The 16,055-nt window shown below is 55.7% G+C and overlaps 1 protein-coding gene across 2 annotated transcripts; it reads right to left on the reverse strand.

Moving 5' to 3' along the window:
- Positions 1–3,082: 3,082 nt before the first annotated feature.
- On the reverse strand, positions 3,083–12,452 carry IFT43 (intraflagellar transport 43). Of its 2 annotated transcripts, none has more exons than XM_069949747.1 (9): positions 12,327–12,452; positions 7,773–7,853; positions 7,464–7,522; positions 4,815–4,847; positions 4,689–4,732; positions 4,530–4,602; positions 4,376–4,451; positions 3,320–3,382; positions 3,083–3,231 (listed from the first exon to the last, which is right to left on the reverse strand). In XM_069949747.1, the coding sequence occupies exons 1-9, from the start codon at positions 12,366–12,368 to the stop codon at positions 3,124–3,126; spliced, it is 579 nt and encodes a 192-aa protein (XP_069805848.1). In that variant the 5' UTR covers positions 12,369–12,452; the 3' UTR covers positions 3,083–3,123. The 2 variants fall into 2 exon arrangements, with proteins under 2 accessions (XP_069805848.1, XP_069805847.1); XM_069949746.1 differs by having other exon boundaries at positions 4,689–4,735; positions 12,327–12,448.
- Positions 12,453–16,055: the final 3,603 nt, after the last annotated feature.

Raw genomic sequence — 16,055 nt, forward strand, 5'->3', positions numbered from 1 at the left:
GTGGAACGGGAGATTGGCATCATGGATGTGCAGCCGACAAATCTGCGGCAACTGTGTGATGCCATCATGTCAATATGGCCCAAAATCTCTGAGGAAGCTTCCAGCACCTTGTTGTATCTATGCCACCAAGAATTGAGGCAGTTCTGAAGGCAAAGGAGGGTCCAACCCGTTACTAGCATGGTGTACCTAATAAAGTGGCCGGTGAGTGTAATACACTGCTGTATACCTACACAGAATTGCCTCCTTATCAGAGATACGATAGCAGACTGGAAGGTAATAAGGAAACTGTACTCATATTGCATATCCAGATACTTACCCCTGGGTGACGGCCATGACTTCCCCATGGAAGGTTCTAGTAAAATCTTTACAATGTGTCTCTGGTGAAGGACTTTGCTGTCAGAGAACAATGATTCTTATTCCCTGGTGGCTCTTCCTTCTAGCTACGACAAACTGTCTGAAATTTATGGTGCTATTTAAGCTGTGGTCTTAGCAGGGACTTCTCAGAGAGCCTTTAACCATTGGGGCCCCCATATACTCTGACCTAGGTTACACTAACAGGTCTTAGAATTGTCCATTCTGTAATGAGGACTGGAGAGAGATGCATGTACATCTTACATAAGGCTACACTTCCCTCTACTATTCCTTACACACTCCCCCCCCCCCAACACACACACACTATTTCCACTCCGACCCTAAATGCGATATATACCATTGTATATGGGCGTGCACGTCCACCCACTCTATCTGGGCCGAGCTCTTGTCTTGGGTTAAAATCATCTTGGACCATGATGTCTCATTGCATCCATTACAATGTCTGTTTCATCATATTCCTCTTTGCTCTGACGATGTTTCTAATGGGGCATCGGCTGTATGCGGTCCTCATCTCTCCTTACTTTCTTTGATCCTTCTGAAGCCTCCTTAGCTGTACAGACCTCATCTCTCCTTACTTTCTCTGAAGATCCGTCTGAAGCCTCCTTAGCTGTACGGTCCTCATCTCTCCTTACTTTCTCTGAAGATACTTCTGAAGCCTCCTTAGCTGTACGGTCCTCATCTCTCCTTACTTTCTATGATCCTTCTAAAGCCTCCTTAGCTGTACGGTCCTTATCTCTCCTTACTTTCTATGATCCTTCTAAAGCCTCCTTGGCTGTACGGTCCTCATCTCTCCTTACTTTCTTTGATCCTTCTGAAGCCTCCTTAGCTGTACAGACCTCATCTCTCCTTACTTTCTCTGAAGATCCGTCTGAAGCCTCCTTAGCTGTACGGTCCTCATCTCTCCTTACTTTCTCTGAAGATACTTCTGAAGCCTCCTTAGCTGTACGGTCCTCATCTCTCCTTACTTTCTATGATCCTTCTAAAGCCTCCTTAGCTGTACGGTCCTTATCTCTCCTTACTTTCTATGATCCTTCTAAAGCCTCCTTGGCTGTACGGTCCTCATCTCTCCTTACTTTCTATGATCCTTCTAAAGCCTCCTTAGCTGTACGGTCCTCATCTCTCCTTACTTTCTATGATCCTTCTAAAGCCTCCTTAGCTGTACGGACCTCATCTCTCCTTACTTTCTCAGAAGATCCTTCTGAAGCCTCCTTAGCTGTGCGGGACCTCATCTTTCTTTACTTTCTCTGAAGATACTTCTGAAGCCTCCTTAGCTGTACGCGGTCCTCATCTCTCCTTACTTTCTCTGATTCTTCTGAAGCCTCCTTAGCTGTACGGGACCTCATCTCTCCTTACTTTCTCTGAAGATACTTCTGAAGCCTCCTTAGCTGTACGGTCCTCATCTCTCCTTACTTTCTATGATCCTTCTAAAGCCTCCTTAGCTGTACGGACCTCATCTCTCCTTACTTTCTCTGAAGATACTTCTGAAGCCTCCTTAGCTGTACGCGGTCCTCATCTCTCCTTACTTTCTCTGATTCTTCTAAAGCCTCCTTAGCTGTACGGGACCTCATCTCTCCTTACTTTCTCTGAAGATCCTTCTGAAGCCTCAGCTGTGCAGGATCTCATCTTTCTTTACTTTCTCTGAAGATACTTCTGAAGCCTTCTTAGCTGTACGCGGTCCTCATCTCTCCTTACTTTCTATGATTCTTCTGAAGCCTCCTTAGCTGTACGGGACCTCATCTCTCCTTACTTTCTCTGAAGATACTTCTGAAGCCTCCTTAGCTGTACGGACCTCATCTCTCCTTACTTTCTCTGAAGATACTTCTGAAGCCTCCTTAGCTGTACGGGACCTCATCTCTCCTTACTTTCTCTGATTCTTCTAAAGCCTCCTTAGCTGTACGGGACCTCATCTCTCCTTACTTTCTCTGAAGATCCTTCTGAAGCCTCAGCTGTGCAGGACCTCATCTTTCTTTACTTTCTCTGAAGATACTTCTGAAGCCTCCTTAGCTGTACGCGGTCCTCATCTCTCCTTACTTTCTATGATTCTTCTGAAGCCTCCTTAGCTGTACGGGACCTCATCTCTCCTTACTTTCTCTGATCCTTCTGAAGCCTCCTTAGCTGTACAGTCCTCATCTCTTCTTACTTTTTCTGGAAATCCTTCTGAAGCCTCCTTAGCTGTACGGGACCTCATCTCTCTTTACTTTCTCTGAAGACCCTTCTGAAGCCTCCGTAGCTCTTCTCTGAAGAAAAGCATCCTGAGACGCTGGCTGGATAAGAGCCAACCTGCCATGTCTGAGGTTATAGAGCAAATTAACCTGTTTATGACGTATGATGTTCCCCATGCTTTGTTACGTTTGGAAGAATATTCAGGTAGATTTTTCAAGCATTGGAGACCTTTTCTATCTTCCTCTGTGTCTATACCTGATCGGAATTTGATTATAAATTGGAATAAATTGGAATCCCACGCAGGACTTAGCCGACTCTCTTGGTAATCTGAAATGACCTTAGCTCAGGTTCACACTTTTTGGTTGGCGGACCCCTAGTTTTTCACCTTATTCACATGCAGGGCGGCAGTGACCATCAGAGGAGCACATGTGGGCAGTGACCGCCCAGGGGATGTGGACAATAACCGTAGGACTAGATGAGCCACATGTCAGGCTGTTCCTTGACGCTCTCCTGTGGCGGGCATTACACTGACAGGCAGTACACTGGATAGCTGGAGGTAAGAAGTTTATTCTGTACAGATAGACACAGTCACACAATGAGGCCATCCTCCCTCTCCGCCTTCCCCAAGTCCCATTCTATCAGGAGCTCTGAGGAGACCTCGGTGTACAGCAAGTCCCAATCCCATTGCACGTCATCCTGCAGAGAAGAAGCAGGTTACCCAGTGTCCATCGCCTGTGTCCCTGCATCCATTATATGCTTCCATCCCCGTCCCCCGGGCACTCACCTCCAGCACCTCCGCCTCTGGAGACAACACTTTGGTCAGGAGCTTCAGGTCAATGTCCCCATCCTGAAAAAAAAAAAAAAAAACACAGAGTTACAGGATTAAAGAGGACATGATCGAGGGCACAGGAGGCCAAACCATGGAAGAACCACCAAGAGAAGCAATACATCCTTTCACAGGGGGCCGAGCCACGAGGGAATCACCAAGAGAAGCAATACATCCTGTCCCAGGGGGCTGAGTCATGGGGGAACCACCAAGAGAAGCAATACATCCTGTCACAGGGGGCCAAGTCATGGGGGAACAATCAAGAGAAGCAATACATCCTGTCACAGGGGGCCAAGTCATGGGGGAACCACCAAGAGAAGCAATAGATCCTGTCACAGGAGGCAGAGCCATGGCGGAACCACCAACAGAAGCAATACATCCTGTCACAGGGGGCCGAGCTATGGCGGAACCACTAAGAGAAGCAATACATCCTGTCACAGGGGGCCGAGCCATGGGAGAAGCACCAAGAGAAGCAAATCATCCTGTCTCAGGGGGCTGAGCCATGGGAGAACCACCAAGAGAAGCAAATCATCCTGTCTCAGGGGGCCGAGCCATGGGAGAACCACCAAGAGAAGCAAATCATCCTGTCTCAGGGGGCCGAGCCATGGGAGAACCACCAAGAGAAGCAAATCATCCTGTCTCAGGGGGCAGAGCCATGGGAGAACCACCAAGAGAAGCAAATCATCCTGGCTCAGGGGGCCGAGCCATGGGAGAACCACCAAGAGAAGCAATACATCCTGTCACAGGGGGCCGAGCCATGGGAGAAGCACCAAGAGAAGCAATACATCCTGTCTCAGGGGGCTGAGCCATGGGAGAAGCACCAAGAGAAGCAATACATCCTGTCAGAGCTATAATAGAAAAGGGACAGGTGACTGCTGTTGACACCATGTAGGGGGAGAGGGGAAGGGTGTGTGACCATGTAGGAGGAGAGGGGATTACACCATGTAGGAGGAGGGGGAGGGGTGACACTATGTAGGAGGAGCCAGCAACACAAAAGCATCACAAAGGTCTCACCAGGGTCTGGAAGGCGGCGTGCCTCATGAGGTCATTGTCCAGGTCTCTGTATGTCATAACTCGGTTCACCTGAACACTGCAATACAAAGCTGATGCATGTAGGGTCACAGCCAGCGTATGAGGAAGAGGAGGGAGTGGGGCGAGAGATACTCACCTAGGGGGCAACGCCACCTGAAGAGCCAAATCCTCCTCTTGAACGTCCTCAAGATCTGGGATCACTGGGATGTCTAGAAAGAGGCAACAAGACATGAGAGAAGCGTCCTTCCTGTCTGCTCTTCCCCCTTTGACAGCTATCATCCTTTCCCCTGCTCACCTCCACCTTCATCAGAATCGTCCAGGCTTCGCTGCCTCAGGCGACTGCTACAGACACAAAGACAACATACAATGACACAGAGGAGACGTGACCACATGGATATGCTGCAGCAGATGATCTACTTACTCCTCCATGTCCTCAGTGCCACGCTTCCCTGTTCTGCAAAACAGAAGGATAAAGACGATGACCAAATCCAACAGGAGGGTGACAGAAGCCATGTGATCAGTAAGGGTGGTATTACACGGCCCGATAATAGTTTAACAAGGGCTGCAAGGATATCGTTACCGATGTCCTTGCAGCCCTTCTTTAAACTACATACATTACCTATCTACGCTCCAGGGCTGCTTCTGCGGTCCGCTTCTCCACAGGTCCCGCGCGCTCTAGCTTCAGAGTGGCCTGCTCAGCTGACAGGCCGCTCAGTCAATCACAGGCCGGGACCGCCACTGAAGCTAGAGCGAGCGAGACGTGGGGCGGGGGGGGGGGAGACCGCAGGAGCAGCCCTGGAATGTGGATAGGTAATGTATATCGTCAGTCGCCGTCCGCGCACCGCTATTACACATAGCGGTGTGCGGTTGGCGACAGACCAAAATAGGTCAGAACCTGTATGAATGATCAGCCGATGATAGTTGTCATCGGCTAATCGTTGTATTTATTACATGGAGCGAGAATCGGCCGATTATCGCTCCGTGTAATAGTATCCTAAGATGCCAGCCACGCTGAGAGGCAGAACAACGTCACTGAAGCTATAACGGGTGGTCGGGAGCCACTTACTACGTGTAGCAGACTGCCCCCACAGCCCGTTCCCTGTGTCAGTCACCATGCTCCTCCACACTATCTGAAATAAAAACCACTCACAACCAAACAGCGGCAAAATGACGGCCGCAATGTTTATTAATCTTAATAACACAAATTATTTCAAAATATGTATAAGTATTACAATAATAAACTTGTCGACTCATTTATGAGAGACTAAGGGGCCTATTCCACGCGAGCGATAATCGGCCCGATCGGCCGATTATCGCTCAGTGTAATAGAGATCAGTGATCTCATGGATAAATGATCAGCCGATGATCGTGTCATCGGCTGATTGTTTATTTAGGGCCAAACCTAAAATCATTGGTCCCCCACTGCGCACCGCTGCATGGAATAGCGGTGCGCGGCGGGCGACCGACGATTTGAGAAGCACCATACATTACCTGGCAGGACTCAGTCTCAGTCAGGCTCAGTCTTCCTCCCCGGGTCCCCAGGGACAGCATCAGCAGCTCTGGAGCGGCCTGACTGAGCTATCAGACCACTCAGCCAATCACAGGCCAGGAGCGCCACGGCCAATGATTGGCTGAGGGGGTCTGACAGGCCGCACCGGAGTTGAGGCTGGGCCGCAGGACCCGGGGAGGAAGACGGAGCGGAGGAGAAGTCCTGCCAGGTAACAAATGGTGCAAGGGCTGCAAGGACATTGGTAACGATGTCCCTGCACACCCTCGCTCAACGATCATCGGGCCGTGGAATAGGCCCAGTAAACGAGCGCCAATCTAGCAGACAGGCGCTCGTTTACATCCTTGATCGGGCCTTGCTCAACCCATGGAATAGGGCCCTAACCCCAGCATGGCCTCCCCCACCCCCACCGCAGCCAAACCTCTGCGATATTGTGGATTCCAACATGTAAAATAGGATTCCCAATATTGGACAAATGAACACCATCTGAACAAAGAAGACCAGGCATACGACCCTCTAACTCAGCATGTCTGAACAGGCAGGAACTCCTCCATATTTCTATTAAAGCATTTACCAACTTTAAAGGGGTATTCCCCCCAAGAGCTAAAAAAATAAAATGCTCCCAAGTTGGCGGGGACGGCGTAGCAGAGGCGAGTTGGCGGGGACGGCGTAGCAGAGGCGAGTTGGCGGGGACGGCGTAGCAGAGGCGAGTTGGCGGGGACGGCGTAGCAGAGGCGAGTTGGCGGGGACGGCGTAGCAGAGGCGAGTTGGCGGGGACGGCGGAGCATGCCGCGGGGCGATTGCGGGGGGCGGAGCATGCGGGGGGGCGCTCATTTTCTAGACCTATTAGACGGCTCGATAATCAGCAGTAAGGGCTGAGGTAAACCATACCTCTCCCCGCTACCGGTCTTCTCTCCTGTGCTCCACAGCTTCCCGGTAAGGTTTAAGGTGTTTGGGCAATCATCAGCCGTCAGCCACACATAGCTATTACACGTAGGAATGCGCGGTCGGCACCCAACGATTTAGGTCCAAACCAACGATCAGCCGATGATCGTTTCATTGGCTGATCGTTGTCTCTATTACATGGAGTGATAATTGGCCTGATTCAGCCGATTCTCAATCTGTGTAATAGGGAGTTGTGCCTTACACCAGCACAACCTACTCAGGAGAGAGTTCTATGTGCTCTCTTTCACTATGAAGCCCTGTCTTATATTTTGGAAGAAAAACAGAAAAATCCGCTTACACCATAATTATGCCCAACGCTGTTCTGTGTAGCATACCTTCCAACCTTCCTTTAAAACTATAATGTGACATTGGCCAACGGCCAAAACGCATCTAGCGTGTGTTTTTTCATTTTACTACATGTTCTTTATTAAAGTTCAATCCGTAAAATTACAAGTCTTTTATGGATTTCGTGCTTGACTTTCTCCTTTTTCTTTTCCATTTGTCTTATATTTTGTTTCCATCCCCGCGTCAGCATGCATTATCCCCTTATCCCCAGGGTCCAAAGCCAGATTCTGTTCACACCCTGGGCAGGCTGCATGCAGCGGTGTAGATACTCACTTTGATGTCCCAGACAATTCATCTGCCCACCCCCCTTGTCTCAGTGGCTTCGGAGGACCCTGAAAGAAGAAAAGGAAAATTAATATAAGGAGGAGATGTGTATGACAGATCAGTCACAATGGTCAGTGTGATGGGTGGGCATCAGTATAATACCCTGGCCTCTCATCTAAGACCTTGGGACCCCCAACCCTCTCATCTAACACCCTGGGACCGCTAACCCTCTCATCTAACAACATGGGACCCCAACCCCTCTCATATATCACTGTGGCCCCAGTTTGTATGGCATGTGACTGTGTAATAATCCTGCACCTCTCTGGATGATGGGCTCCGTGGAAGTTCCTCTTCTTGCTGAATGTCCTGAGCCCGGGCTCGGCGACCCATCCGTACCACCTGGGGGGAATAAAGTCAGAGGTTACAAAAAAAGCAGAAACTGGAGGGAGCGGGGCGAGGAGTCGGAGTGAGGAGGGGGCGAGGAGTCGGAGTGAGGAGGGGGCGAGGAGTCGGAGTGAGGAGGGGGCGAGGAGTCGGAGTGAGGAGGGGGCGAGGAGTCGGAGTGAGGAGGGGGCGAGGAGTCGGAGTGAGGAGGGGGCGAGGAGTCGGAGTGAGGAGGGGGCGAGGAGTCGGAGTGAGGAGGGGGCGAGGAGTCGGAGTGAGGAGGGGGCGAGGAGTCGGAGTGAGGAGGGGGCGAGGAGTCGGAGTGAGGAGGGGGGCGAGGAGTCGGAGTGAGGAGGGGGCGAGGAGTCGGAGTGAGGAGGGGGCGAGGAGTCGGAGTGAGGAGGGGGCGAGGAGTCGGAGTGAGGAGGGGGCGAGGTGTCCCGCTGTCAGGGCGAGGTGTCCCGGTGTCGGGGCGAGGTGTCCCGGTGTCGGGGCGAGGAGGAGGTTGAGGTGTCCCGGTGTCGGGGTGAGGAGGAGGTGAGGTGTCCCGGTGTCGGGGTGAGGAGGAGGTGAGGTGTCCCGGTGTCGGGGTGAGGAGGAGGTGAGGTGTCCCGGTGTCGGGGTGAGGAGGAGGTGAGGTGTCCCGGTGTCGGGGTGAGGAGGAGGTGAGGTGTCCCGGTGTCGGGGTGAGGAGGAGGTGAGGTGTCCCGGTGTCGGGTAGAGGAGGAGGTGAGGTGTCCCGGTGTCGGGGTGAGGAGGAGGTGAGGTGTCCCGGTGTCGGGGTGAGGTTTCCCGGTGTCGGGGTGAGGAGGAGGTGAGGTGTCGGGGTGAGGAGGAGGTGAGGTGTCGGGGTGAGGAGGAGGTGAGGTGTCGGGGTGAGGAGGAGGTGAGGTGTCCCGGTGTCGGGAGGAGGTGAGGTGTCCCGGTGAGGAGGAGGTGAGGTGTCACGGTGTCGGGGTGAGGAGGAGGTGAGGTGTCCCGGTGTCGGGTACAGGAGGAGGTGAGGTGTCCCGGTGTCGGGGTGAGGAGGAGGTGAGGTGTCCCGGTGTCGGGTACAGGAGGAGGTGAGGTGTCCCGATGTCGGGGTGAGGAGGAGGTGAGGTGTCCCGGTGTCGGGAGGAGGTGAGGTGTCCCGGTGTCGGGGTGAGGAGGAGGTGAGGTGTCACGGTGAGGAGGAGGTGAGGTGTCCCGGTGTCGGGGTGAGGTGTCACGGTGTCGGGGTGAGGAGGAGGTGAGGTGTTCCGGTGTCGGGTACAGGAGGAGGTGAGGTGTCCCGGTGTCGGGGTGAGGAGTCCCGGTGTCGGGGTGAGGAGGAGGTGAGGTGTCCCGATGTCGGGGTGAGGAGGAGGTGAGGTGTCCCGATGTCGGGGTGAGGAGGAGGTGAGGTGTCCCGATGTCGGGGTGAGGAGGAGGTGAGGTGTCCCGGTGTCGGGGTGAGGTGTCCCGGTGTCGGGGTGAGGTGTCCCGGTGTCGGGGTGAGGTGTCCCGGTGTCGGGGTGAGGTGTCCCGGTGTCGGGGTGAGGTGTCCCGGTGTCGGGGTGAGGTGTCCCGGTGTCGGGGTGAGGTGTCCCGGTGTCGGGGTGAGGTGTCCCGGTGTCGGGGTGAGGTGTCCCGGTGTCGGGGTGAGGTGTCCCGGTGTCGGGGTGAGGTGTCCCGGTGTCGGGGTGAGGTGTCCCGGTGTCGGGGTGAGGTGTCCCGGTGTCGGGGTGAGGAGGAGGTGAGGTGTCCCGATGTCGGGGTGAGGAGGAGGTGAGGTGTCCCGGTGTCAGGGTGAGGTGTCCCGGTGTCGGGGTGAGGAGGAGGTGTGGTGTCCCGGTGTCGGGGTGAGGTTTCCCGGTGTCGGGGTGAGGAGGAGGTGAGGTGTCGGGGTGAGGAGGAGGTGAGGTGTCCCGGTGTCGGGGTGAGGAGGAGGTGAGGTGTCGGGGTGAGGAGGAGGTGAGGTGTCGGGGTGAGGAGGAGGTGAGGTGTCCCGGTGTTTGGGTGAGGAGGAGGTGAGGTGTCAGGGTGAGGAGGAGGTGAGGTTTCCCGATGTCGGGGTGAGGTGTCACGGTGTCGGGGCGAGGTGTCCCGGTGTCGGGGTGAGGAGGAGGTGAGGTGTCCCGGTGTCGGGGTGAGGAGGAGGTGAGGTGTCCCGGTGTCGGGGTGAGGAGGAGGTGAGGTGTCCCGGTGTCGGGGTGAGGAGGAGGTGAGGTGTCCCGGTGTCGGGTACAGGAGGAGGTGAGGTGTCCCGATGTCGGGGTGAGGAGGAGGTGAGGTGTCCCGGTGTCGGGAGGAGGTGAGGTGTCCCGGTGTCGGGGTGAGGAGGAGGTGAGGTGTCGGGGTGAGGAGGAGGTGAGGTGTCCCGGTGTCGGGGTGAGGTGTCACGGTGTCGGGGTGAGGAGGAGGTGAGGTGTTCCGGTGTCGGGTACAGGAGGAGGTGAGGTGTCCCGGTGTCGGGGTGAGGAGGAGGTGAGGTGTCCCGGTGTCGGGGTGAGGAGGAGGTGAGGTGTCCCGGTGTCGGGGTGAGGAGGAGGTGAGGTGTCCCTATGTCGGGGTGAGGAGGAGGTGAGGTGTCCCTATGTCGGGGTGAGGAGGAGGTGAGGTGTCCCGGTGTCGGGGTGAGGAGGAGGTGAGGTGTCCCTATGTCGGGGTGAGGAGGAGGTGAGGTGTCCCTATGTCGGGGTGAGGAGGAGGTGAGGTGTCCCTATGTCGGGGTGAGGAGGAGGTGAGGTGTCCCGGTGTCGGGGTGAGGAGGAGGTGAGGTGTCCCTATGTCGGGGTGAGGAGGAGGTGAGGTGTCCCTATGTCGGGGTGAGGAGGAGGTGAGGTGTCCCTATGTCGGGGTGAGGAGGAGGTGAGGTGTCCCTATGTCGGGGTGAGGAGGAGGTGAGGTGTCCCTATGTCGGGGTGAGGAGGAGGTGAGGTGTCGGGGTGAGGAGGAGGTGAGGTGTCGGGGTGAGGAGGAGGTGAGGTGTCGGGGTGAGGAGGAGGTGAGGAGTCCCGATGTCGGGGTGAGGAGGAGGTGAGGTGTCCCGGTGTCGGGGTGAGGTGTCCCGGTGTCGGGGTGAGGTGTCCCGGTGTCGGGGTGAGGAGGAGGTGAGGTGTCCCGATGTCGGGGTGAGGAGGAGGTGAGGTGTCCCGGTGTCGGGGTGAGGAGGAGGTGAGGTGTCCCGATGTCGGGGTGAGGAGGAGGTGAGGTGTCCCGGTGTTTGGGTGAGGAGGAGGTGAGGTGTCCCGGTGTCGGGGTGAGGTTTCCCGGTGTCGGGGTGAGGAGGAGGTGAGGTGTCGGGGTGAGGAGGAGGTGAGGTGTCGGGGTGAGGAGGAGGTGAGGTGTCCCGGTGTCGGGGTGAGGAGGAGGTGAGGTGTCCCGATGTCGGGGTGAGGTGTCACGGTGTCGGGGCGAGGTGTCCCGGTGTCGGGGTGAGGAGGAGGTGAGGTGTCCCGGTGTCGGGGTGAGGAGGAGGTGAGGTGTCCCGGTGTCGGGGTGAGGTGTCCCGGTGTCGGGGTGAGGAGGAGGTGAGGTGTCCCGGTGTCGGGGTGAGGAGGAGGTGAGGTGTCCCGGTGTCGGGGTGAGGAGGAGGTGAGGTGTCCCGGTGTCGGGGTGAGGAGGAGGTGAGGTGTCCCGGTGTCGGGGTGAGGTGTCCCGGTGTCGGGGTGAGGTGTCCCGGTGTCGGGGTGAGGTGTCCCGGTGTCGGGGTGAGGAGGAGGTGAGGTGTCCCGGTGTCGGGGTGAGGAGGAGGTGAGGTGTCCCGATGTCGGGGTGAGGAGGAGGTGAGGTGTCCCGATGTCGGGGTGAGGAGGAGGTGAGGTGTCCCGGTGTTTGGGTGAGGAGGAGGTGAGGTGTCCCGGTGTCGGGGTGAGGTTTCCCGGTGTCGGGGTGAGGAGGAGGTGAGGTGTCCCGGTGTCGGGGTGAGGAGGAGGTGAGGTGTCCCGGTGTCGGGGTGAGGAGGAGGTGAGGTGTCAGGGTGAGGAGGAGGTGAGGTGTCGGGGTGAGGAGGAGGTGAGGTGTCCCGGTGTCGGGGTGAGGAGGAGGTGAGGTGTCCCGGTGTCGGGGTGAGGAGGAGGTGAGGTGTCCCGGTGTCGGGGTGAGGTGTCACGGTGTCGGGGCGAGGTGTCCCGGTGTCGGGGTGAGGAGGAGGTGAGGTGTCCCGGTGTCGGGGTGAGGTGTCCCGGTGTCGGGGTGAGGAGGAGGTGAGGTGTCCCGGTGTCGGGGTGAGGTGTCCCGGTGTCGGGAGGAGGTGAGGTGTCCCGGTGTCGGGGTGAGGTGTCCCGGTGTCGGGAGGAGGTGAGGTGTCCCGGTGTCGGGGTGAGGTGTCCCGGTGTCGGGGTGAGGAGTCCCGGTGTCGGGGTGAGGTGTCCCGGTGTCGGGAGGAGGTGAGGTGTCCCGGTGTCGGGGTGAGGTGTCCCGGTGTCGGGGTGAGGAGTCCCGGTGTCGGGGTGAGGTGTCCCGGTGTCGGGAGGAGGTGAGGTGTCCCGGTGAGGAGGAGGTGAGGTGTCCCGGTGTCGGTACCGCAGGTCTCCGCGTTTCCCCCATCTCCAGCACGTCCTCCATCTTTACGGCCTCCGCTTTATGGTTACTATAACAACAACTCGATTCCCGTCGGAAGCTCCCGCAGCAGAACACGCCCTCTTCCGGTCACATGTGCTGACATTAGAGCGGGTCACTTGCGACTCAGTTCATGGTCCACAGACCCTGGACATTGCGCATGCGCCTGTCAGCAGCCATATCCGGGGTCAGAACCACTATCCCCACTCTCCGTGATTACACGTGGTGGTGGGTCCTCACAGGGTCAGGCCTACAAGCTCTTATGGATGGTAATGGGGGGAGGTCAAGGTCGCAGTCTCGCGGATGGTGACATACTGCAGTCACACTATCAGCACTAGGAATTACAGTGCTCCTATATACCATGTGTTACGGTAATAGCCAGGACTAGTTAGTTCCAGGCTTCAGAATGTGCCAGGAAGATCATAGGGTGACACCTACATGGGAGACTAAAGAATGTCAGCTCTTAACCCCTTCACATCCACCACAGTTTAATTCATCCACTGTTAACCCCTTCAGCTCCAGGAATATTTTATTTTTTTCTAACTATATGTAATGTTTAACACCTGAAAACCCGGCTCATTGTAATTTATTTCTCTTATTTGTCTTAGATATAGAAGAATCATTGTTACTGTAGGGATTCGGAGTAATGTGATGGGAAAGTCTCTATTTGGGGCTATACACCTGATAATATGAAGTCCAATAAAATCCCAAAATCCAATAGTTCTCCATCTTGTTCTCGTTGTTGGACGTTCTCGGTAGACGACTTCCAATCAGGGACCAGTTCCATGGCAGATGGAGGAGAACCATTACCAGACTGTCTCAGGACTGTCCTTCTAGTTTAATAAGTCTATGTTCCTTGTAGGTTTGGGTTAGGGACTGGCAGGAGAGTGACGACCCTTGATGTGGCTTGCGAGATTACCAGATTTCTTGCCTATTTTTTTCTTCTAGTTTTCACGGTAAAAGATTTCTACTAATACCTGATTGAGGATTGGACATGGAGCCATCAAGGAGCCCCACTAGGCTAAAGCTGCTTTCACATGCTGCAGATTTTAGGCAGATTTTCTGCAGCAGATTGTCTGTTACCAAAACAAAGTCAACCTGAAGTTTCAAATCTGCTGTAGAAAATCTGCATCAAATCCGCAGTGTGTGAAAGCACCCTTACTATTCTGCAAGTCTTCCCCAGGGCATTATAGGGCCATGCAGCTGCCACTGACTGACAGCTACTTACCGCCCTAGCGGTCTTGTCTCTGCCACCTAATAAAGAGTGCTGAGGGGCCTGTGTGAGCTGCTGGCGCCTGCTGACGCCCCTCCCCCGTGCCGACCTCTATGCTTTTATAGAACAAGTCTGGCTAAAAGATTTTTGTATTGTTATTGTATTGTCCCCCAAAAGTTATACAAATCCCCAATATACACCTAGTACCGGAAATGCTTAGAAAGCGCTTTTCACCCTGCACTTACTACTGCATCAAGGCTTCACTTCCCGGATAACGCGGTCACCGTCGCTTCCCGGATAGCACGGTGACGTCACTTCCTGGATAACACGGTGACGTCGCTTCCCGGATAACACGGTCACGTCGCTTCCCGGATAACACGGTGACGTCACTTCCTGGATAACACGGTGACGTCACTTCCCGGATAACACGGTCACGTCGCTTCCTGCATAACACGGTGACGTCACTTCCTGGATAATAGTAAAAATGTCAGAAAATCACAGAACCTGTACGAGGGTAAGCGCTCTTCTAGGATATGGTAATGAGATTGGATAACAATTTGATTTCGTGATTTTATTGGACTTCAAATAGTGGGACATATAGCCCCAAATAGACACTTTACCATCACATTACTCCAAATGACTACAGTAAAAATGAGTTTTCTATATCTAAGACAAATAAGAGGAATTAATTACAATGAGCCTAGTTTTCAGGTGTTAAAAATTACATATAGTTAGAAAAAAATAAAATATTCCTGGAGCTGAAGGGGTTAACAGTATATGTAATAAACTGTGGTGGATGTGAAGGGGTTAAAAGTGGATGAATTGAAGTGTTGTGGATCTAAAGGGGTTAACAGTGGATGAATTCGATTGTAGTGGATGTGAAGGGGTTAACAGTGGGGGAATTGAACAGTTGTGAATCTGAAGGGGTTAACAGTGGGTGATTGGACCTGAAGGGGTTAAGAGTTGACATTCTTTAGTTAGTCTCACATGTAGGTGTCACCCTATGATCTTCCGGGCACATTCTGGAGCCTGGAACTAACTAGTCCTGGCTATTACCGTAAAACATGGTATATAGGAGCACTGCAATTCCTAGTGCTGATAGGGTGACTCCATTTCAGTGAAGTGCTGATAGCGTGACTGCATGGGGGGGAGGTCAGGGCCACAGTCTCGTAGATGGTGACCGGGGGGGAGGTCAGGGCTGCAGTCTCGCGGATGGTGATATGGGGGGGGAGGTCAGGGCCGCAGTCTCGCGGAAGGTGACATGGGGGGGAGGTCAGGGCCGCAGTCTCGCGGATGGTAACATGGGGGTGGGGGTCAGGGTCGCAGTCTCGCAGATGGTGACCGGGGGGAGTCAGGGCCACAGTCTCCCGGATGGTGACATGGGGGGAGGTCAGGGCCACAGTCTCGCAGATGGTGACCGGGGGGAGTCAGGGCCACAGTCTCCCGGATGGTGACATGGGGGGAGGTCAGGGCCACAGTCTCCCGGATGGTGACATGGGGGGGAGTCAGGGCCGCAGTCTCGTAGATGGTGACATGGGGGGGGGAGTCAGGGGTGCAGTCTCGTAGATGGTGACATGGGGGGGGAGTCAGGGGTGCAGTCTCGCGGATGGTGACATGGGGGGGAGGCCAGGGGCGCAGTCTCGCGGATGGTGACATGGGGGGGGAATCAGGGCCGCAGTCTCGTAGATGGTGATGTGGGGGGGGGTGAGGTCAGGGCCGCAGTCTTGCAGATGGTGACATGGGGGGGGGGGAGGTCAGGGCCGCAGTCTCGTAGATGGTGACATGGGGGGGGGGTCAGGGGCGCAGTCTCATAGATGGTGACATGGGGGGGGGGGGTCAGGGCCGCAGTCTCGCGGATGGTGACATGGGGGGGGGGAGGTCAGGGCCGCAGTCCCGTAGATGGTGACATGGGGGGGGGGGGGGGGGGAGTCAGGGCCGCAGTCTCGCAGATGGTGACATGGGGGGGGGGGGGGGGGGGAGTCAGGGCCGCAGTCTCGCGGATGGTGACATGGGGGGGGGGGGGGAGTCAGGGCCGCAGTCTCGCGGATGGTGACATGGGGGGGAGGTCAGGGGCGCAGCCTCGCGAATGGTGACATGGGGGGGGAGGTCAGGGTCGCAGTCTCGCGGATGGTGACATGGGGGGGAGGTCAGGGCCGCAGTCTCGCGGATGGTGACATGGGGGGGGAGGTCAGGGCCGCAGTCTCGTAGATGGTGACAGGGGGGGGAGGTCAGGGCCGCAGTCTCGTAGATGGTGACATAGGGGGGAGGTCAGGGTCGCAGTCTCGTAGATGGTGACATGGGGGGGGTCAGGGCAACAGTCTCGTAGATAGTGACATGGGGGGGGGTCAGGGCCGCAGTCTCGTAGATGGTGACATGGGGGGGGAGTCAGGGCTGCAGTCTCACAGATGGTGACATGGGGGGGGGGGGGGAGTCAGGGTCGCAGTCTCGCGGATGGTGACATGGGGGGAGGTCAGGGGCGC

Source organism: Dendropsophus ebraccatus, chromosome 13, assembly GCF_027789765.1.
Source record: "Dendropsophus ebraccatus isolate aDenEbr1 chromosome 13, aDenEbr1.pat, whole genome shotgun sequence".
NCBI lineage: Eukaryota > Metazoa > Chordata > Amphibia > Anura > Hylidae > Dendropsophus > Dendropsophus ebraccatus.